The 21664-nt window shown below is 50.1% G+C and overlaps 2 protein-coding genes across 2 annotated transcripts in view; both read left to right on the top strand.

The window, feature by feature from the left end:
- LOC148824263 (cytoplasmic phosphatidylinositol transfer protein 1-like) overlaps positions 1-5943 on the top strand; it is an 86482-nt gene extending 80539 nt beyond the window's left edge. The window contains exon 9 of the mRNA XM_088927979.1: positions 1536-5943. Coding sequence (XP_088784105.1) covers positions 1536-1858 — 323 coding nt within the window. The 3' untranslated portion in view covers positions 1859-5943. The remainder of the gene's footprint in view (positions 1-1535) is intronic.
- A 1807-nt stretch (positions 5944-7750) lies between these two features.
- Positions 7751-20233, top strand: nol11 (nucleolar protein 11). The gene is made up of 18 exons (XM_088928374.1): positions 7751-7905; positions 8545-8658; positions 9592-9648; positions 10029-10177; positions 11922-11979; positions 12735-12876; positions 13504-13707; positions 14014-14090; positions 14536-14659; positions 14771-14871; positions 15461-15526; positions 15968-16152; positions 16641-16766; positions 17456-17680; positions 18492-18570; positions 18856-18948; positions 19050-19157; positions 19527-20233. The coding sequence occupies exons 1-18, from the start codon at positions 7759-7761 to the stop codon at positions 19638-19640; spliced, it is 2169 nt and encodes a 722-aa protein (XP_088784500.1). The 5' UTR covers positions 7751-7758; the 3' UTR covers positions 19641-20233.
- The last annotated feature ends 1431 nt before the right edge of the window (positions 20234-21664 follow it).

Here is a 21664-nt window from a genome sequence, read left to right as displayed (position 1 = left end):
TGATTGAAAGTTATGACGCACCTGCCAAATGGCAACATGAATCCCTTCTTTTAGCTACCGCCCCAGGCTGTGCTTTCAGCCTGAAAAAGGTAAGTATGGCAACTGCTTAACCAGACCACTCGCTCAAATGCAATCTTCCATGTTTTTATATAACTGCTGCTTTCCACCAAAATGCCACGCTGAAGATCTTCCAAAATCCGCAGTATTTTTGAAGATCCGCTCCGCTCTCCTTGCGCGCGGCTCCTCGTGCTTGCTAGCCCAGCCCGGGCTCGGGCCCCGGATGTTGCCTGCTCTGCGCCTTTTCTTTTTCCTGCAGCTTTTCCGAAAAACTTTCCCTCTCTTCCTCTCCAGCCCCCTTGCCCTGACCCAACCGGCTTTTGCTCGCCCAGGGGGGGAGGGGGGACTCGCTCCTCCCACAGCGCCCCCCACCCTTCTGCCAACACCGCCTGGCTGCGCGGTGCCCCCGCAGCTCCACTAACCCCATTCCCAGAGCCCGCCCCGACCCGCCCCCCGTCTTGAGTGTCCTAACAGAAGCTGCCAACGTCTTGAACTTTTTGCAGATATGACTTTGGACGACGTGCGAGAATATGAGAAACAAATGCATGAAAAAACCAACATTAAGGTTTGCCATGAACAGCAGCAACATTCCACAAACTCACTGGATGAAATAGAGAGCCATGACAAAGCAAGCGTATGTTTCTTATTTGTTTTTACTTTGACGTACCGTATAATCAAACTCCTTCCTCTTCCTCCTCCTCTTCCTCACACCCCTTTAACACCTCAGTCCTTCTTGTCTATACTCATCACCGGGGTTTCGCTCAGCTCTGTGACAGCTGGCTTCCCGAAGGTTTATTGGCCCGCGAATACCGACTGGCAGACTTTAAAGTCCTACCATGGAGGGCGGCAGCTCATACTTGAGCTACGTGTCCACGTAACCGGCCACAGTTATTGTTGTCCCCAGGTTTTCAGCAGATGGTGGATTAAGGAGATCAGATTCCAGGCCAGATTTTGGGCTCTTATTTTATGTACACTGGCGTCCATCAGTTCATTGGAACTGCTTCAGTCTTGAGGTGTTAAATAGCAGATTTTGGAGAAGCCTAGCAGGATTCCAGGGCGAGGTGGAAGTTAGGGAATATTTCGTGCATTGTTTAGGAATTTTAAAGAGACTGTGCGCACCTGTGCGCATCGAAGATGTGTCTCGACAGCAGTGTACAGTACGAGCGATCTGAAAAAACGCCCCTTCCCTTTGACGCCACATTAAAACCAGCACTTCAATCTCGATTTCCTTTTTGTTTTGCCATTAAAAATGCTTTTTGTATTTTTCTGTTGTCTTCAAACGGTATGAGAAGGGAGACTTCGAGCCGAGAGTGATATTGACATCTAGAAACAGAACTAGTGACCGCACGCTCACGAGCTCTGGTGATGAATATAGCTTTGAAAATAACAATTATCCAAAAAAAAAAACAGTTAACGAACCTGGGAGCGATAAATCTAAACTGGGGTCTCTTCTGTTCTTTCCCTCTGATCCGCTGAAGACATGACAATGGATGAAGTGAGAGAATTCGAGAGAGCGACTCAGGAAGCCACCAACAAGAAGATCGGGGTCTTCCCTCCCATGATCTCCATCAGCGAGTCCGCCCTGCCCCCCTCCACGCGCAGCGCCCCCTCCAGCGCCCCCTCCACCCCCCTGGCCACCGAGGCCCCCGAGTTCCTCTCCGTGCCCAAGGACCGGCCTCGCAAGAAGTCCGCCCCGGAGACGCTCACCCTGCCCGACCCGGCCCGGAAGGAGGCTGCCCTCCGGCGGCCCAGGCTCTCGCCCGCGCCCGCGCCCCGGCCGGCCGCCCCGCCTCCCAAGTAGGGCGCGGCCCCGGGGGGCGGCTGCCGGGCTCCGCATGGCGCGCGAAACGGTGCTCTGCGTTGGCCAGTCCCTGCCGGGGGGGGGGGGGTGCTGCCGTGGGCCGGGTCCCCCGCCCGGGACGCCCCGCGCCCCTGTCCGAGCCCACCCCTCCGCGCTGCTGAGAGAAGGTGCCCGCCGGAGCTGTCCTTCGGTTCCTCCAGCCCAGACCATGGATGTGAATAATACGCGGATAGATAGAACCAGGGCCCTCCTCTTGTCCTGCTGGCACTGGGCAGGGCCCTTTTTAACCCTTTCAGCAGCTCCCCCCCCCTTTTTCTCTTGTAATGCCAAACACACTTTATTTGCTTGTAAAGGCACCGACTGCATCGTAGCCGGTTGGAAACAAGCCTGTATTTTTCTAGGATATGGCCATTCTCTGAAAAATGAAATAGCTGGCAAAATACCCTAAGTGGCTCTCTGTCTGCTCCCAGCCCCGTCCTTGTACAGTGTACTGTATGTACTGTAAAGTTCCAACGAAAGTGCGTGGATGGACACGTCTCCTCTCTCTCTGGTGGGCCTGAAACTGAAAAGAGGCCCCCAAGGAAGAGCTCCTGTGGTAGCAGGTGGCTTGAGAGCTCACTGGTTCATTCCATTTCCTGCTCGCTGTCGCCTCTCCTGCTGCAGTCTTGGGGCTCTTATATTGCTGAGCTGTGGGAGTGTTTGCACTGCGTCTCCACGTCTTTGAACACTGGTCTGGTCTGCGAAGAATGTAGGTGTTGTCAGACTGTGTCTGTACCTGGCATGTGTGTGTGTGGGGGGGGGGGGGCAGGGGTTGTTATTCCTTGACTGGTCATTCAGGGGTGCACAAGGCTAGAGAAAAAAAAATGCAATCACTATTTGTCGAGACGTCACTTCTCAGGGCTCTGCTACGCTGCTCTCTGCCTCCTGCACACAGCCGTTTTTAAAAAAGCGAGATCAGGAAGCCTCTCTCATTTCTCTGTCCTTTGTGTGTTGGAGTGTGTTTTGCGTGTGTGCGCAGTTCCAGTGCAACTGGGATCCGGCTGCAGAGGAGCAGTGCCAAGTGAAGTCCGTGGGGGCTTCTTTAACATTGGCGACACAACAGGCAGATTGGATTTGTGTTGTTAGTTAAGGTGCACATAGTCACAACGTGTGCAGGCCTGCATGTCACTTCTACTGTGAATTTACTGTCACTGTTGTTGCTGCTTTTTGCTTTCATTCTTTCTTGCCATTTGTAAAACACTGTAATACAACGTAGCTCTTTGCTGTTTACACCTACAGTTAAATAAGACCCATTGTTTCCCGTTTGAGATTTGATTGGTATTTTGAGTTTAGTCCGTTAATGCTAGAACTATATAGATCTTTTATTTGTACAGTATTTGCTGATTGATTTTCTATCTTGTTGATTGATGACCCTGAATGTGCTACTAGCTTCTTTTAAAGCGCGTTCAAGCTGTGAAGATTACCACTGCTAGGGTGTTTAGCACTACTGCCTGAGACAGAATATATCTGAGGTTAGAACCTGGGTCACGTCCCATGCGGACTGTGGCCTCGGTCCCCTGAGCAACAGCACCACCGTGGGTAGGGTTGGGGATTAGTCGAGGATGACGTTTCTCAGCTTTCAGCGAGACAGCAAATCCTGGGACTTCCTGTGCATTTGCAGGCTTGCAGTGATGTCAGGGAGAAATGTGCCAATCAGAGCGAACTCCCCTGTCAGGCAGAGTGGGGCTCCCCGCTTGTCATGGAACATGAGAAAAGCTGCTAGCGAGAGGGGGCCAATGGGTTCACCTGGCCCATGCGGTCCTGGAGGAGCAGCTGGATGGAAGCGTGGCTCAAAGGAGCAGACCTGCCCCAACGGCCCCCACCCCCAGTGTCCAAATTTACAAAATACAGTGTTAAAAGCTGTTCAAAGAAAGGAACCTGCTGGAATTTAAAATCCTTTAGTTTGCTGCAAGCAGAAGTGTCAGCAATCAATTAGGTGGCGTCGAACAGTAGGAGAGCTGTGCAGTCTTCTGAGTTGGTGTAACACGAAGAACCCTGGACCCAGGTCCAGCAGGGGGCACTGTACCAATCGGTTGTACCTTTCACAGCAGTTTCTCTTGTCTCAGCTGGTCCGTTGAATGCCAGAATGCCAGTGGAGGTTGCCTTGCATATTCTGCAGAGCCAGACTGGAAGGATATGAAAAGATTTTTCCTAGGAAGAAAATAAAGGTACATACAGTATATATCTGAAAAACAAGAAAACAAAGGAGATAAATATGGAGTACATTTGGACCGAAGCAGCAGAAACAAAAAACACTTCCCGTCCAATTGAAGAGCTTGATTGTTAGGAGTGCATTTTCAAGCAGGATAGCTTTTCATAAGCGATCACAAATACATACATGTACTCACGGATACAAGTATATGTATGTATTGAAGTACACATAAGTATTATTCGTTATCTTGTGATTTGCCATACTACTAAGAATGTTTGTAGATGCTGAATACAGCAGGATCTTGCGGGGTGTGTAAAATTAATTTGAATGAAGGTAAGAGAATGCGGGAGAACAGGTGAGGTAGTATCCATTGTACAGTAAAGCAGTGATATGGCTGCCACTGAGCATGCTCCAGAAACACACAACAAACTGATCTCAGTGCTTCTGCATGCCAAACTGTAGCCCCTGATCTGTATACCAAATCTGTGACATACATTTCTATTAACTTTCCTTAATGGGATAATCACTCATTGTTAACATAGAGCCATACGACAATTACGACACTTAACTTTTGATTTATAACTTACAAAATAAAGGAAACTTGAGCTTATTAAAAATAATACAAAATAAAGAAAACCACTTAATCTTGGCGATTAAGGTCAGGTCAAAGAAATTCAGCACAGAAGCAGCTGGGTTCATTGTGCCTCTGCCTCCTGTGTCTCAAATTCACTTTTTTGTTTTTGCTACTCTGTGCGTTAAAGTCAAACTTCTCATCTTACAAAACTGATTTCTGTTTTATTTTTAAATGAGAAGGGTGACACATGCACAGCAATTAAGGGAATTGTACAGAGGACCTCTAATGCTGCAGTCCAGAACGTTAAGAAAGATTGCAAACGAGGGGTGCCATTTGGCCCAGCTGGCCTGTTTGGTAATTAGGTGCAAATTAATCCCAGGATCCCAGGATATCCTCTGGCCATTTCTGGAAAGAAGCCAGGGTATCGGCTTCAACAACATGGCTGGTCAGCTTCTTCCAGTCTCCCACCACCCTTTCCATAAGGAAGTGCCTCCTCTCCACTGTGCCCTCTGGCTCGTCTTTCTCTGTTGATCTGTCGAAGTCTGTTGGGCTGACCTTGTCGATACCTTTGAGGATTTTGCATGCAGTACTTAAATGAGGTCCCCTCATAGTCTTCTCTGTTCAGCACTGAAAAGGTTCAATTCTCTCTAGCCCCAGCGGTGTCCAGTCCTGGTCCTGGTGTCTCACGCACCTGTTGATTTCTGTTGGCGCTTGAACCATTGTATTTTGTAAGTTTATTGCCGTGTGCACATGTACACTGGAACTATTATTTGTCCCAATCTCTCAGGACACACACAGTACAGCAGACAACACCACCCAGTGTAGACAGAATATTACAAAACGAAAGGGATAGAATGAATGAGTGGAATGAAGACCAGCAGGTGTGTGGGTCACCGGAACTGGGAACCCCTGCTTTAGCCTGTCAGTGGAGGACATCCCCTTAATCCGCTGAATTCGTCTGGAGGCCCTGCTCTGGCCTGATTCCAGAGCAGCAGTCCCTTTTTTTCTAATGTGGTGACCAGCCTGTGTGGCCTTTTATCAACCAGACAACGGTTCTGGATTCCTCACAGGAGCCTGGGCACACGGGGAAACGGAGAGCTTGAAACTGAGGTGCCGAGATTAAGGACACAACAGAACCTGTCTTTACCTCGTGTTGTTCATTATGTTTTAATGACTGAGGCGTCCCTGTGTCAGAGTTGTTGTGTTTTTTTTTTGTAATTTAAGAGGCATGTTTCTCAGAAGTGTGACTTTCCTTGTTGTAGGCAATTCCAGTGGAGAAAAAAAATGAATGAAAAATAAAAAAAGCCTTTTCAGTTTTAACTTCTCATTTGTATGTCAAATGTTATTTGGTTGTGTTTGCTTCTTGCGGGAGGGGGGGGGGTTACTATGATTTGACAGGTTTGTTTACTTATAGTCAGCGCCACTGATGGTTCATTTTTGTTGTTATTGTTTAATTAATTGAATAAAAGGACCAAGCTTTTGCGGGGCTTATAAATCCAGGGCAGGCTGTGGCGATCTCCCGGAGCTCTCTCCTCGTCTGGCTGCTCCCAGTCATTCTTGGCTCTCTCGGGCTTCTTCTGATTTGTGTTTGTTGTTATTATCTCCCATTTTCTTACATCTTGTAGTAAATAAAAGTTTAAATACAGTCGAAATCGGAGTTTGGTCATGTGTGTTTTTTTTTTCCTTTCTCATTCGCGGTATTGTTTGAAATCGCGTCGAGACCGTTGGACGTTTTTTGTATGTCTGTATTGCGGAAAACAAGTCCATACGTCCACAAATGTACCTGCAGATCTCCATGCAACTGATGAGTGCATTTCCAACCACAAAAAAAAAGAATAAAAATCTTCACAGTAACTTGTAAAACCTCCAATATGCATCACAAAATATCCTAGATTTCCAGGTATCTGCAGCGCAATGTCCTGTGAGTCAGAGCGAGGCAACAAGACATCCGTTGATGTGAAGCGGCCCTGTGACACTGTAAACAAGCAGGCTTGTGAATTCATCTCTTTCAATCCAATAGGCATATTGCTCTCGACTTCTGCCGATAAGTGGAACTTGCTTGTTAGCTCTGCATGTAGGCCGTGTCGGAAATTATGCTGCACAACCTGTACTTATTCACTCGTACATCACATCACATCGCACTGGTCGCTATGGTGACTGGGATGCAGGAAGGGCCGCTTCACCTCGCAGTTCGTGGGAACTCTGGCTCTTGCCCGTGGGGAGACCAGGGATTTGCGAGGACATTGTGACTTACAGTACTTTCACAAAGATCACAATTTTGTGCTCAATTCGAAATTTGTACCGTCGGCGAATGTATTTCGTTTCTGAGATTTACAGTAATAGCCTGTCTGAGAAATTGGGGCTGCAGTACCCCCCCCCCCTTAAATCAGTCACTATTGCTGTCGCAACTGCTGTATTGACAGGAAAAGGAAGAGAAATAAATATGTTTTGACATCCTTTGTGTAGCACCACTCGGCTGTTCGACAGAACAAGCAGGAGAAGATTTTTAACAAATCTATCGCTGAGGTGAGACGCTAACTCGTTTGATATTTACTCAACTGGAGATCTCTGTTTACAGATTTTATCATACGAATAAAAAAAAAAGCACGGTCAAAAATGTTGTCATGCTGTGCCACTTCTCCCACCCACGGATACTCCCGCAAGACGGCACAATCGGAGAAACACACTTCACTGCGGCGCACACAAGCAGCTTCTGTCTTAAGAACCCAGCACCTTGCAGGCAAGGGGCCAGAGCCCTAACTATTTCTCCCAAGAGGCGTGAGCGTGATCGGTTGGACCACATGCACACTGCAGTACACGGCACAACCAGCTCATTCCTTGAGCTGAACATGGCACTTCTGCTTTCCACCCAGTCCACTAGCTCAGTTAATAAACTCTAATAACCTAAGCTCTTGCCTGGTGTCGTCTGTACGTTGCCTATGATGAAAATACTGTACGCTCTCCTGTAAATATTTTTACCAGTGCCCAACATTATCCACGAACCCATGACCGCAACAGAATTCAGCAGTATATACTCCACTCCGCCAGGGGGCGCACGTTTGGTTTCCGCCCTCCCGGAAGCTCCGCGGTGCCGTCAAGCAAGTGTCGCGATTGCAGCCCTACTCTACATCCAGCATGGCTTCGCTGTATGAGGGGTACACGTTGTGCCGAGTTGTACCTGGGCAGAATCGGGGCGAACCTGCGGTTCTGGGGGTCGCAGAGGGAAGGGAGACGGACCAGGTCGTCGTGACGGACCCGGGGAGGACTGTCACAGTCTATAAGGTAGCACGTCTGGGCAAGATGACCGGCTCGGTTCGGGACCCGACTCCTCGCTCTCTGTGCGCACGCTGGGAGCAGCTGTGCGGAACACGCGTCCCCCCTCCCAGTGCTGCTTCTTGAATTCAGCTACTTTTCTTTCCTTCGGCATGATTATATCGATTTTATTTGGGGGAAATCGCGCTCGGAGGAGGTGGAAGAGCTCGATGAAGCGGACGCTTGACCAGAATGCGTTGTGGGGTTGGTTGGGAGGGGGGGGCTGTAACATGCGTTTTGCTGTTAATTGTTAATTGAGTCCTAATGCATCTTTATACATTCAGTCTTGACTTTTACTTATCCGCACTCTTGATTTAAATAGTGCAGTCTTTCTAGTTCTTCTGAAGTTAGCACGGGATAGTCGGCGCAGAGTTACAAATAACAGAACAGTAGTTCATGTGCTTTTCCTGCAGACCTTGAGGGTTGTGTGAAAATGGTCCCACAGTTCGTGTACTCGCCTTTCTCACACCCCAGAGTGGTCACGGAGAGCGCTATCCCTCTGTGAGCGTTGCAGTCTCGGCACCTGACCCGAACTCTGGTGTTTGAGAACCTGGAGTCCTGGTCCGATCTGACCTGGGTTCCGATCGGTTGGCGCGCTTGTGTCCGCAGGTCTCGGATCAGAAGCCCCTGGGCAGCTGGACTGTGAGACAAGGGCAGGCGCTGACGTGTCCAGCTGTGTGTAACAGACAGACCGGGGAATATGTGGTGGTCAGTGATCACAAGGTAGGTCTTTCTACACCTGCTCAGAGCAGTTTCAGTGCCTCCGGTGCTGAGATGTTTTCAAGGTGATGATTTCTGGGGACTGCAGAGCGCTGGAAGCATTGTCTTCGTGGCTAGAGAACTTATTTGCAGTGCAGAGCAGTAAGAATCTTTTCACAGAGTGGGACCCACTGTTTCCTCTGCTAAGACACAGGTCCATGGCGAGAGCAAGCCATTCTGCCTGTTAAGCCTGTTTGGTTGCTCGCTGATCCAGAGATCTCATCCAGACCCCCTCCCGAAAAAAGCCAGGATATGGGCTTAACAAGGTCCAGAGTTCTGCGGCTTACCCGGTCTTTTCCCAGGACTATTCCAGGGCCTCCAGTCCCTCTACTGCTGCACGTCTCCGATCCAAAACTGCAGCTCTCGCCTGCCTGCCGTCAGACCTTCAGTCTGCCTGCAGCAGCTCCTGCGCTCCCCTCGTGCTTCAGCTGGGCATTCTGAAGCCCGTCTCTCCGGAGCCCGATCACTCTCCACCTTCACCCCAGCAGTGGAGCTGACTGGCCGCCCGCAGACAGACAGGGCGGAGGAGGGGGTTAAGCCCCTTGTAGGCCCCGGGCACTTCTGTTTAAAGGCCCTGGGTGGATGCATTTCTATGGGCAGATGGTTGATCAAAATGATCTTGAGTCCTGATTTTCAGTTACCCGGTACTTGCTATACAAATGTACCTGCAGATCTCCAGTCTCCCTGCAGTACCTCCTGTGCTGCCCTCAGCATCCTGCAGGATTTCTCTCCGGTCTCCTGCTTTCCTTTCTCCTCCTTCACCCCTCGGTGCGGAAGGAGCTGCCTCAGGAATCGGACCCCGGCCACCTTCTGACTCCGGAATTGGCTCCTGAGCGCAGGAGCACGAGGCAGAAACACTGCGCAGGAGCAACGGGCCGTTGTTTTTGTTCTCCACAGGTGATACGCGTCTGGAAAGATGAAGATCTGAATTTTGACAGAGTCTTTAAAGCGACAGTAAGTATAATGTTTGCGTATTCCCACCTTTTATGTTACGAACTCGCGGGTGAAACGATGGGACATCCGGCCACCTTTGGTAATTAGTTGGCTGATTAATCCCAGGGTCTCATCCGGCCGCTTCATGACAGAGTATTGGCTTCAATATGGTGGAGGAACTGTTCCCTACTCCTACAGCCCTTTGTGTAAAGAAAGTCTTTCCGTTTTCGGTTTTAACAAGGCGGTGGTTTGCTTTCTTGCCTAGACGCAGATCTGTGGAAGCCAGAGATATTGATATGAGATTGGGTAAAGGGCACGTTTAGGAACTGGCTGAAGGTGTGGGTATCATGTCTTTATCGTACCTGTGCACGACCCCCTCTCGCTGCGCCCCTCTCCCCCAGGTGTCCGCGGAGGTGGAGCGGGTCCACCCCGTGCCGGGCTCGGAGCCGCTGGTGCTGTTCCGGAGGGGGGCGGTCCGGCAGCTGGACGCCCTTCTGGCCGCGCCTCAGCAGGCCGTGGAAGACGTCCTGTCGGAGGGGGAGGCCATCAGGTGAGGGGCCCCCGTTTCCACCGCCTTCCCTGCGTTGAGCTTGTGTCGTGGAAGAGGAGCCGTGTTCCGACAGCGAGTTTCCCCTCGGCTCCTCGCGTCCCTGTGCTCGCCAGTCGCCCGCTGGCGTGTCCTCTCTGCGCCCGAGCCGCTTCTTTCTCAAAGGGGAAGAGCGTTTTCATTTTATGGAGCTCTTTTTCTATCACAAGGTTGGAAGAAATCGGCTTGATGAGTGCGTCAGTGCTCAAGCCCCCGTGAAAGTAAAATGTACACAGTAAGGTGTAAAACCTGAGATTTACAGCACAGCACAGAGTGAATTTCCACGTGTGCGCAGCGCCATATTGCCCTTGTCGTTTGTGATTCAGAAAGAGGCAAAAACGGTTCTGGTGACGTGAAGCGGCCTTATTACGTTGTTAAGAAGCAGGCTAGCGAATACACCTCCAGAAATATTGCTCTCGACTGCGAGACAGTTTAGCCAACAAAAAAACATTACTTGTTAACTCTGCTTCCAGATCAAGGTGGAACATTTCTGCAATGAAGTGTCTGCGGCGCAACCGGCACTTATTAGCTGTCATTATAGTGACTAGTGAGCAGGAAGGGCCGCCTCACATCGCGGTTTGGGTGAGCTCTCGCTCTCATTCTTGGCGAGACCGGAGGTTTTTGACAAAATGGCGGCCATACGTTCCTTTCACAGAGTTCGCGATTTTGCCATACCATCAGTCGATGTGTTTTGAAACCGAGATTCAATAACCAGTCTGAGAAATTGGGACTGTAGTTCCCCTTTATAATAATAATTAATAATAATAATAGCTTACACTTATATAGCGCTTTTCTGGACACTCCACTCAAAGCGCTTTACAGGTAATGGGGATCCCCTCCACCACCACCAGTGTGTACCCCCACCTGGATGATGCGACGGCAGCCATAGTGCGCCAGTACCTTCTCCACACACCAGCTGTCAGTGGGGAGGAGAGCAGAGTAATTAGGAGGCCATGATTGGTAAGGGCCAATGGGAGATTTGGCCAGGACACCAGGGGTTACACCCCTACTCTTTTTGAGAAACACCCTGGGATTTTTAATGACCACAGAGAGTCAGGACCTCGGTTTTACATCTCATCTGAAGGACGGCGCCTGTTTTACAGTATAGTGTCCCCGTCACTATACTGGGGCATTAGGACCCACATGGACCGCAGGGTGAGCGCCCCCTGCTGGCCCCAATAACACCTCTTCCAGCAGCAACCTTAGTTTTTCCCAGGAGGTCTCCTCTCCAGGTACTGGCCAGGCTCACACCTGCTGGGCTTCAGTGGGCTGCCAGTTGTGAGTTGCAGGGGGATATGGCTGCTGGCTTTGAGTGAGTTGGTAAATTTTAATGTTTGAACTCTTTCTTCACTTTATTGGACCTATACAATTTCTTGTATTAGGAATTTGTCTTTTCGCATACCCCAGCTTGCTCTCCATGAGACACACAGACGGGGAGAGAAGCTTGGGGTCAGAGCGCAGGGTCAGCCATTTATACGGCGCCCCTGGAGCAGTTGGGGTGAAGGGCCTTGCTCAGGGGCCCAACGGAGTAGGATTCCTCTGCCGGCTGTGGGATACGAACCGGCAGCCTCCCAGCCACAGGCACAGATCCTGAGCCACAGAGCCACTGCTCCGCCCCACAGCACTGACTGTGTGGGATGTCCTGAAACTTGGGGGCGTTAGTATGTGGGGCGGCCTGTTGACCGTGTGTTTTTGTGCCTGTGTCCAGATGGAGCACCAGTGCTGTGGATGGGACCCAGTGTGTCCTGATGTTCGTCACTGAGAAGGTGAGCGCACTGTCCTGCGCCAGAACTGCTGAGAATACGTTGGATTTTATTTATTTTTTTAGTAAAGATGGTTGATCAAAACGTCATGCTTGGTCTTTTCTGATGTATGAGTTATGCCAATTTTGCCGTTGATGGAAATTTAAGTTGCTGTTTCGTTTTAAAAGAAGCGTGCTCTTGATCGGCACCTACAGCCACCAGCTGTGAATGTGGCTGCGTGCGAGGGTAGTCTCCCGTCTGTCATGCTGGGTGAATCTGCGTGTTTTCTTACCCCCAGCTGACTGGTAATCACACAATGAGGGCTGGGGCAGTGGTTACACCTCGTTACACCAGGTGTTGTCACGTTAGCCCTCTTCAGAAAAACAGAATCTGAATAACCCAGTCACAGTTTAGCTGGCCTCTGGGCAGCTCCCACAGTAACACCTCAGTGAGGAGTGGCAGGGCCCTTTGTGAAAGCACGCATTTCCCCTCCACAGTCAGAGCACAGGGGCATGTGGTGGAGACCCCTACTGTATGCCATCAGCACAGCTGCCTGCTTGTGTTTGTTGGTTTGTATTTCATTACAGTGTGCTTGCCAATTTTTTTCTTCACAACACATGGTCAGGATCTCTTTCTCTCGTCTGCGGCCTTTAATGCATCCTTGCACCCCAGCCTGCGGAGGTGTCCGTGTCCGAGATCTACATGTCTGTATTTAGTACTGCGGTCAGTGTCCCCAGGCTGCGCCCCTCGTCCAGCTGACGGTTCCTCTCTTCTTCCAGGGTGGGGATCACCTCTTGTACCTGCAGAGATCCAGGCCCAATGTCCTACACAAGTACAAGATAGAGTGCGCAGAGGGCGGGGCGTGTCCCGTGGGCTTCACCGCCACCCTGCAGGGCGGAAACCTCCACTTCGTGTGCTTGTGTAAGTGGACAGGTGCTTGTGTAAAGAGCTGCACTCTTCACAGCGGCTCAGATACGTCAGGGTTCGCTCGTCTCTGACTGATGGCATTCCCTCTTCTGAGCTTGGATTTGCCTTTTGTCCAGATCCACATGATGTTCCCTTTGGCTTTCACTGACAGTGCTGCATTCAGTTCATTTCCCAGCCTGAGTGGCTGTAGGTGTATCTTAAGTGTTTCAACAGGTTTCTTTCAAAAGCGGGTCACTAACACTGGGCTCATCAAGGTCATGAATCTTCCTGACTTCTATAGTATCGACAAGCTGCAGCAGACATTTACCAAGCTATGCAAGTCCTATAATTTCTTTCTTTTACTCTTGCTTCAGAAAATCTAGTTGGCTTGGGTGTAGAAATTCAGAACAGCTGAGCCCTGTGTTGAAGACGTGTTAAATGTCTTTGCCTCTAACCTGCTTGGTCTATGGGGCGTCACCAAGCTGTGTGTAAGACTGTGAATGTGAGAAGCAGACTTTATCCTGGAGGTGCCCAGGCAGTAGAAGGCAGCAGGCCCTGTTTGTAAAGATTGGTGCTCTGCATTGTTTTGTTTTCAGAGAGGTCTAATTCCTGCTTTTTTTTCCCCCCCTCCTTTCCCTGCAGATTCCGACGGCTCCGTATTCCGGTCCCTGGTGTCGGTGCCCGCTGCCGCTGCAGAGGGGGTGTCGGCCCTCCCAAGGACGCTGCTGCTCAGGCTGCCCGCGTGTGGGGGGGCTCTGGTCTCGGCAGCCCTGCTCTTCCTGGACGACGCCCACCTGGCCGTGGTGGGGGCCCCCCATCCCGGGCTCGGCTCCAGCCAGGGGAAAGGTGAGCGTGCCGCCCCGGGCTCTGGGGGTCGCGTGGGGTCTGTGCTCCTTGTGGACGGTTCGTCACGTCCAGCTGCCAGCTGAACCCGGCGACCTGAATGCAGACGAGAGCAGAGGGAGAGGGCACACCCCTCCTCTGGGCAGAGCTCCGGGTTTACTGTTGGAGCAGAATTGTCTCCCAGCTGCTCGACTTGTTTTTGTGTTTCCTGCAGAGTTCTTTAGGCAGCAGCTTTCGTTTGCTGTCCTTCAGGATAGATGTCGCCGTAAACCTCATCTGGAGGTTAATTGCCCGTTTTTTAAATCCTAGATTTCCTCTGTGTCTGGAATATAAATTTTCAGACGTTGCAGACTGCAAAGGAGCTGACAGGAGGGGCCTATGGACAGGTAAGGTATTCTCGTGAGCACATTTTTGAAGCAGCTGGCGGGTGTAGTTCAGTTGGGTTCTATCTGACCTATTGACCTATCTGTCTATCGATTCCTGGCCAGGAGAAGTCAGTGTAACTGTTGACTAAGATGAGCATCGGTAGATGTAGATAAGAATAGTTTTCTGAATACCCGGTGACTTCCAGGAAAGGCTGGATGGTAACCAGGGAAGATCAGTGCCTGCAGAACAGTACACGTATGTAGCAAATTAACATTGCAGTGTCTGGAGGCGTCTTTGTCCTAGTGTTGCTTTACACAGTGTTGCAGGAAATCTGCAGTGGTACCCCAGTCTTATCGTTTTAGTCGTAGCCTGGAGGAATTTCCTCATCGGAAAGTGTGGTTCATGGAATAATAAATCAGTCACTTGCTTGTTTTCTCATTGCATCCCGCTGCACTGTTTCCCCAGCTGTGGTGTTGCTCCGGGAGGCTGTACGTGGTGCACGGGGCGTCGCTCAGTGTCCTGCCCTACGCGTGCGAGAGCTCCTCCCTGGCCATGGCGCTGGGGAAGCTGAAGCAGTCCAGCCCCGAAGGTAGCCATCGCCTCCGCCGGACCGCGCCCCGCCCGCGGCCCCCTGGAGAGGCGGGGGTGGGGGTGGGGGGGCGAGGTTTTGAAAGCGTCGTCGTCTTGTTTCTCCCGACAGACACTCGGAGACCCGCTCCCATCCTGTCCTGGAACGCCCTGCTCCACGGAGAAGCATCCGAGCCTCACAGGCCAGGGAAAGGGCTGGAGACCAGGAAGAGTGTAAGACTGGAGCCTGGATCGGTGGAGTTAACCTGATCATCACAGTTTTGGGGGGGGGGGGGGCGCGGGGGCTGCACTGTGGGTTTCTTCCTTCCTGTCTGACAAAACGTCAAAATAACCACACGTCTGTGGTGTTGAAAGTCAGCCCAGAGCACGGTTGGAAATAACAGTGCAACCAGGACTTGAGGAAACAAGTAAAGCTAGGAGGGAGATAAGATCAGGAAATCAGGAAGTAGGTTTTCATTTAAAAGGCTGAAGGGGGCCTGGGACAGACTGCACAGCCGTGGTGTTGAAGCAGATCCACTGGGGTCTTTCAGGATACCTCTGGGTGGGATCCTGGGATCAGTAAGGGGATCGCGTGCGGTTGTGTTCCAGCCTGTTCGGCAACAGTATGATCTGAAGACGGCAGCTGTTTGCCTGCTGCGCATCGCAGCATCTCGCCAGGTGTGGCTCGACTGCCCTGCTTGACAAGTAGCAACATTCTGTCCCCCACAGTACAGCCTGGGAAAGCCTGGTGTCTCCATTTTTCTTAATGCTTTCCGAAATCTGTTGCTTTTAGTCCAATGCAAAATCTGTTCTTCTTCCGCAGAAGCAGACACGCAAGAGTCACGCAGCTGTAGCCGTTTCCGTCGATCAAGTTTTGGAACGTGTAAAGGTGAGAAAATATTTGAACATTTCACATTTACGGATGGTGTCACTGTGGGTGGGTTTCATGGTGCCCACCTTGTTATTTTGATATGGGAGATCTTTAATCTGTGTTCAGAGAGCATGTACTGCTTCTGCCCTCCCAACTACATTTGAACATAATAATGAAAATTGAGATGGATTTAAGATGCAGACTGCATGACTTGTTAGAATTTATATTTCTCTGGTTTTTTTTCAGAACTTTTTAGTTTTTAGCGTAGCAGTCCCAGGTGACTGAAGCGTATGTTTACTGCTTAGTCGACAGTTAAGGTGCTTGATGCCGTGTGACAGGTGTCTGTGTGGTGTGATGTGTGTCCAGCTGGGCAGTGTTCTTATACACAGGGTGTCCTGCGAGCTGTATGCGTGTATGGGCTGTGTGTATTGAGTACACATTGCTTTGGTTCTCCCTCAGAATACATCGGAAGCAGGAGTTGAGGAGGAGGTCCAGCTGTTCCTGTCCAGCGCCTCTGTGCTGGAGCAGCAGCTCTCCGTGGGCCAGATAGCAGCACAGCTGGTGTCTCGCTGCCAGACCGAGCCCTCGTTCTACCCTCAGCGCACGCTGGTGCAGCTGGTGCAGACGCAGTGCCTCTGCCACAGGTAAGGGAGTACGGACTGGAGGGCGTGAGGTCGTCTAAGAGGATGGGCGTGAAACTGAAGCCCGAACCCGAAACCTGTCACTCCCTTTTCCTTTAAGTCAGGCTTATCCAGTTGCGGGTTGTCAATTCTGTCGGGACGTCCTGGAACAGCAGAAGTTACTCTCTAAACTGTGGCTGTACTTCAAAAACACCGGCCGTGCAAGTTTGGCGTTATCGTTTTCTTAACTGATGTAGCGATGGCTTTGAGATCCAGAACCGTCTCTCGAGCTGAGTTTAAGAAAAGAAAGACGTTTTGGCAGCTGTTAAAAGTCAACGATGGGCTCAGAAGCCCCTGTTGGCCACATGTGCAGTTTTTTCCTCTCCTCCTTTCGTGGTGGTGTTGGCCTCGGCGGCCCGGTGGTGAGCCCCGGGCGGAGCACGGGGACCCCTTGCGTGTCTTGAGCGCGCCGCATGTGACCGGCCTCTCCCCTGTGCTGTGCTGTGTTCCAGCGTGTGTCCTGACCTCCTCCCGCTGGCGCTGGACAAGCAGGACTACTTCCTCTCTCAGCTGTGCCTGCAGCGCTTCCCCGACATCCCCGAGGCCATCGCCTGCGCCTGCCTGAAGGCCTTCCTCAGGTGAGAGGGCCGCGCTGCCCGGCCGCGGCGATGAGAACGAGCCTCCCCCTTCGGCTCTTCCTGGACTGCACCGGCCCGGATCAATAGGATGATTGGGAATAATTGTGCAGCGATTGCAAAAGCCGGGGGAGTGGGCTAATGAATTGATCTGTGTCGACTTTGATGAAACAGCTGCGGGGTAAAGACTGGACTGAGACGTGCGAAAATGACATTGTAAATTTTAATGAACAGTTGTGAACTAAGTATTGAAATCCTATATGTAAAAACAAGATATTCTTAAGTACAATTAACATTGTGTAAAAACTGTGCTTATTTGTTAATTAAGAAACATCCAGTGCTCTCGGGCTAAAAAGTGCTAAGTTTTCTATTGCCTGGCAAGTTTCACTGCTTGTCCAAGGAATATCATGAGGGGATCCGACGAGTGTAGAATGCCACGTGCAAAAGCTTTTTTTTTTGTCTTTAAATGTAGCTCATTAAAAAAAAAGTTCTAGACTTCGTATATTTAGCTTGTCATTGTAATGATTAGGTGCTGCTTGCGCAATCCTGACGCCAAAGCTTTGAACTCGCAGTATCGCACAGCGTGGTTGCTTCTAGCCTTGCGGCGCAAAGCAGGAAAGAAAGCGTGTCGCTGTGAGCTGGCCGTGTGTGCAACCAGATCGGCGGCCATCCCTGTCCTCTGTGTCCTCCAGCGTCCTGGATACCGACCTGGAGCCAGTGAGCGTCGATCTGGGCAGCGTGTCCTTCCTGGACGCCCAGGGGCAGAGGAGCAGGAGGCTGCAGAATGGCTTCAGCCCCGCGGAGCTGGAGGAGGGCGGCTGCGATGCCCAGACAGATCCCCCAGGAGCAGCGACGGGCCCTGCGGGGAACTCCCTGGACCTGCCCTGCCCAGTGGGCCTGAAGAAGGCGGCCCTTCTGTATCTTTTTGTGCTGAGGGTTTTCTTCAGCAGGAGCTCACATCAGGCCCTGTGGCTGTGCGGCAGCTGGGCGTCCTGCGCCAGCTCTACTCCTCACCATTCAGCAGCAGGTGTAGAAGTGAGATGGCTTTACTCTGAGCAAAGGCTATTGCGTGGTTTTTGTACACTGCTCGGGCAGTGAATCATCATGCGTGGTCTCTATGTCTCGGTTATAGTGATTTCACACTTGCTGCAGTCTTTTTGATTCTTTGTAGCCTTATGCGTAGGCCCTGCACAGCAGATGTCAGCTGGTAGTCTGTGTGTTGTAGATCCAGAGCTTCTTGTCTTCTCCGTGTCGCGGAATGCTCCCCCTCCTCGCGTTCGTCCTCGCTGTCAAAGTCCTGTAACCGGGTGCGATCACGTCCTGCTGTGCTCCTGATCCCGTCGAGCGGCTGTGAGGAGTTCGCAAGGCCAGAAGATAGATGGATACTTTATTGATCCCGTGAGGGAAATTGCAGTGCAACAGCAGCTTAACACAGACAACACAGCCACAGTGTAACGAATGATACAATAATAATAATACAAGACATACAATACAATCAGTACAGTGAGAAGTGCACTAAGAAGAGTTACTCACAGTCCAGAACACACAAGAACAAACCAGAACAGAACAGTACGCAAAAAAGTCGTATTGCACAATATAAATATAAATGGCTTGCACACTATGCAATACATGCACTTTAAAAACAAATCCACTGCCGTCACTGCCTCTCGTCAGTTCTCTTTCTCCGATTTAATTCCCTCCCCTGTTTCCTTAACTGCGGGACCGTAGGAATGAGATCCTCCAGACGGCGCATAGTGAAAACTTCCTTCTTCCTCACCTCAAAGATCTCGCGGCTCACCAGGTCCTCGTGAGTATCTGCACCTTCGCCGTGAAGCCACTGTGGGGCGCTGGCCAGAGCCAGTTGCCCGAGGTGATGAGGTCCTCGGTGTGTCCCAAGAGCCGGCTTGCCTGCTGCAAACACACGAGTGCACCAGCCCTAACCGCCCTGCTGCGTGGGGAGTTGACCTGCACAGAAGTCTTATTGTCGGGGAGAGGGGGGGGGTTGTGTTTTATTCATGGAGAGGAAGGACTGCACTTGATGCCGATGATTGCACGTTTCACACAGAAACCTCTTTTGTTCCCTTTCCTCTAGCTGTTTCTCCGGTACCTCCAGTTCCTGTATTTGAAATGCTCTCGGGACATGGACTCGCAGCTGCCTGGTGTGAGAGCTCCCACCGTTTCTCAGGTTAGCTCAGGAGCTTGTTGGATTTCTGTAGCCTCTCGAGTCACGAGCCTGAACGGGCCATTTGAATGTCTGCAATGTTTGTTTGTTTTTATTCCTTCTAGATCATGGATTGGGTCTGTTTGTTGTTGGACTCCCATTTCACTGTGTTAGTTATGGTTCCGGAAGCGAAGGGGTTGTTGAATAGCCTGCACAAGTTTGTGCACTCCCAGGTAAATGATTCTCCTTGCAGATAGTAGTTTTGTACTTGGAGGATACAGACGGTGCTGGCTGTTTTGTACCTGTGAGTTCATGTGCCTTCTTGGGAAGGAGCTCCAGACATCTTTTGCTTTAAGCAAAAGATAATCTTGAGGGTGCTTTGTCATTTTGAAAACAGAAAATATTTTATTAGCAGCTATCGCATTTTTGTCCAAAAAAGTAATATTCTATTAAAATTAAGAGAGGGTAAAGGACTTGAAGTCCAGTGTGCCCATTAGGAGACAGAAATTGTGTGAATTAAAAGGAATTCCAGACTGGGGTGGGGTGAATCCAGTACAAGTGCCAAATTTAATTTGCGTACCTTCTTTTCCTCCCCTTTAAAGGTACAGTTTTTCTCTGAACTGGGAAAAATCCACAGCAGCCTACAAGAGATCAACAAAATTAAACAGTCAGAAGAGACTGCTTTGTACTCCATTGAAGTGATCAAGCTGTTTTAGGAAGGAAACTCACACCAAATCATGTACAGACTTTTTAATAAATTAGTTTCATTTTTTTTCCTTTATCCCAGACTGTTTTCTTTTTGCGAGCTTTTTTTTTTTGCCCGGTTTACCTTCGAGCAGAACATTGGAACTCGGTGTTTGGGAGAAACCTCAGCACAGAAGAACAGTAATCGACCTATAATATACTTGGCATTTATTTAAGAATTCAGCAGTGTGATGTTTTCTTGTGCAGATCTGTAACAGTTGTACAGGAGAAGCAGGAAATAATGTGATTCATTCTGTAATAGTCCTTGACTGATGTGTTCATGAAAGACAGGTTACATGTCATTAGTTTGCAAATAGGGTAATGATCTAAGAATGCTATCTGCCCCTTTCATAAAGGATGTGATGGCCTTAGGAAAACGTTGTTAACTTTTAGTATTAGCTTATTTTAAACGAAACATTTAAATGTTTTATTGACGTCAGGCTGGCTCTGTTTTAATGACATGTCACAGTCGACCTAACAAAATATGAAAGACAGCGAACTGCTTTTCTTGTTGTTAAATGCTCCATTTTGTAAATTGTTTATATATAAAAATGTTTTATTCTGGTATGTATTCTGAATTCTTCTGCTCCAGCGGTCACAACAGACGCGCGCGGGACCGGAGATTTCCTTTCTGTGACGTCACGCCCGCGGCTGCCGTCCGGCCGTGGCGTCTCGCGCGTGTAGAGAGCCGGCACGGTCGCGGGCGCGTGCTGCAAGCTCCTCCAGCTTGCCGCGTGACTCACCACGTGGGGGCGCATTGTAGGCGTGCGCGGGGTTCATTCACGGTTTCCATAACGACCACGGCGGATGCCTGATGGGTTTGTATTCCCCTAAAATCACAGCTGCTTTCCATCGGACATCAAAAGCAGGTTTTACTGAAGCATTTGGGGGAAAAGGAGCCCGAAAAGCGTTTTATTGACGCTTGTGTTCTGGGGTTTAAGGTAGACACTAACCTTGTTACAGTTTAATAATTCTTTACGCTTATACAGCACTTTTCTGGATACTCCAATCAAAAGCGCTTTACAGGTAATGGGGATCCCCCCACCCACTCCCAGTGTGCAGCCCCACCTGGATGATGTGCCAGTACACTCTCAGTGGGGAGGAGAGCAGTGATGAGGCTGGGGACTATTAGGAGGCCATGATTGGTAAAGACCAATGACGCCCGGGTTACACCCCTACTCTTTTCGAGAGACGCCCCGGGATTTTTAGTGACCACAGAGAGTCAGCACCTCGATTTAACGTCTCTTCCGAAGGGCAGCACCTTTCACAGTATAGTGTCCCTGTCACTCTACTGGGGCATTATGACCCACACAGGCTGCAGGGTGAGCGCCCCCTACTGGTCCACTTACACCTCTTCCAGCAGCAGCCTTAGTGTTTCCCAGGAGTCTCCCATGCAGGTACTGGCCAGGCTCACACTGCTGAGGTTCAGGGGGCTGCCAGGGGTGAGCTGCAGGGTGATACGTCTGCTGGCCGTGCCGTAGTTTAACCATATGCAATTTGTCCTTTATTAAACTCTGATGACGTGTATCTCGATTTCAAACGGAAACCATTTTAACCATTTTAATATTCCGTTTTTAATCGTAAATGTTATTATTTCCTCTCGCGTTTTATTGGAGGCTTTCTAATGAAGATTCATCTGCGATGACTACAAGTGTAAAGAACATTAGTAATCTTGTTTTCTTTAAAAAAAAAACACCATTTCCCTAGAATTTTGTTTCACAAAATATTCAGTGGTATCGACCTCTTTTCAGCGCTAGGGGGTGATATGTGCTGCGCTTTCGATTCAACGCTTTCGTATGTCAGAAAAAGATGTCGCTCGTTTTAATGGGTTTGACCGGTAGGCATCCGGGAGAGTTTTAGATTTTAAAAAAAATGAGACTGTTTCGCGTTTTACATGGGATGTTAACTGTGGGCTGGCGGACAACGGACCTTTTGTGAAACGGAAACCTCTCCCGGCAGCTAATTTTTTTTTTTCTGCCTTCAGTTTGGATGCAGT

The sequence above is a fragment of the Atractosteus spatula genome, chromosome 11 (genome assembly GCF_055471065.1).
Source record: "Atractosteus spatula isolate fAtrSpa1 chromosome 11, fAtrSpa1.hap1, whole genome shotgun sequence".
In the NCBI taxonomy this organism is placed as follows: domain Eukaryota; kingdom Metazoa; phylum Chordata; class Actinopteri; order Semionotiformes; family Lepisosteidae; genus Atractosteus; species Atractosteus spatula.
The sequence above is the reverse complement of the archived record's forward strand: the minus strand, read 5'-3'. Positions and strand labels throughout refer to the sequence as shown.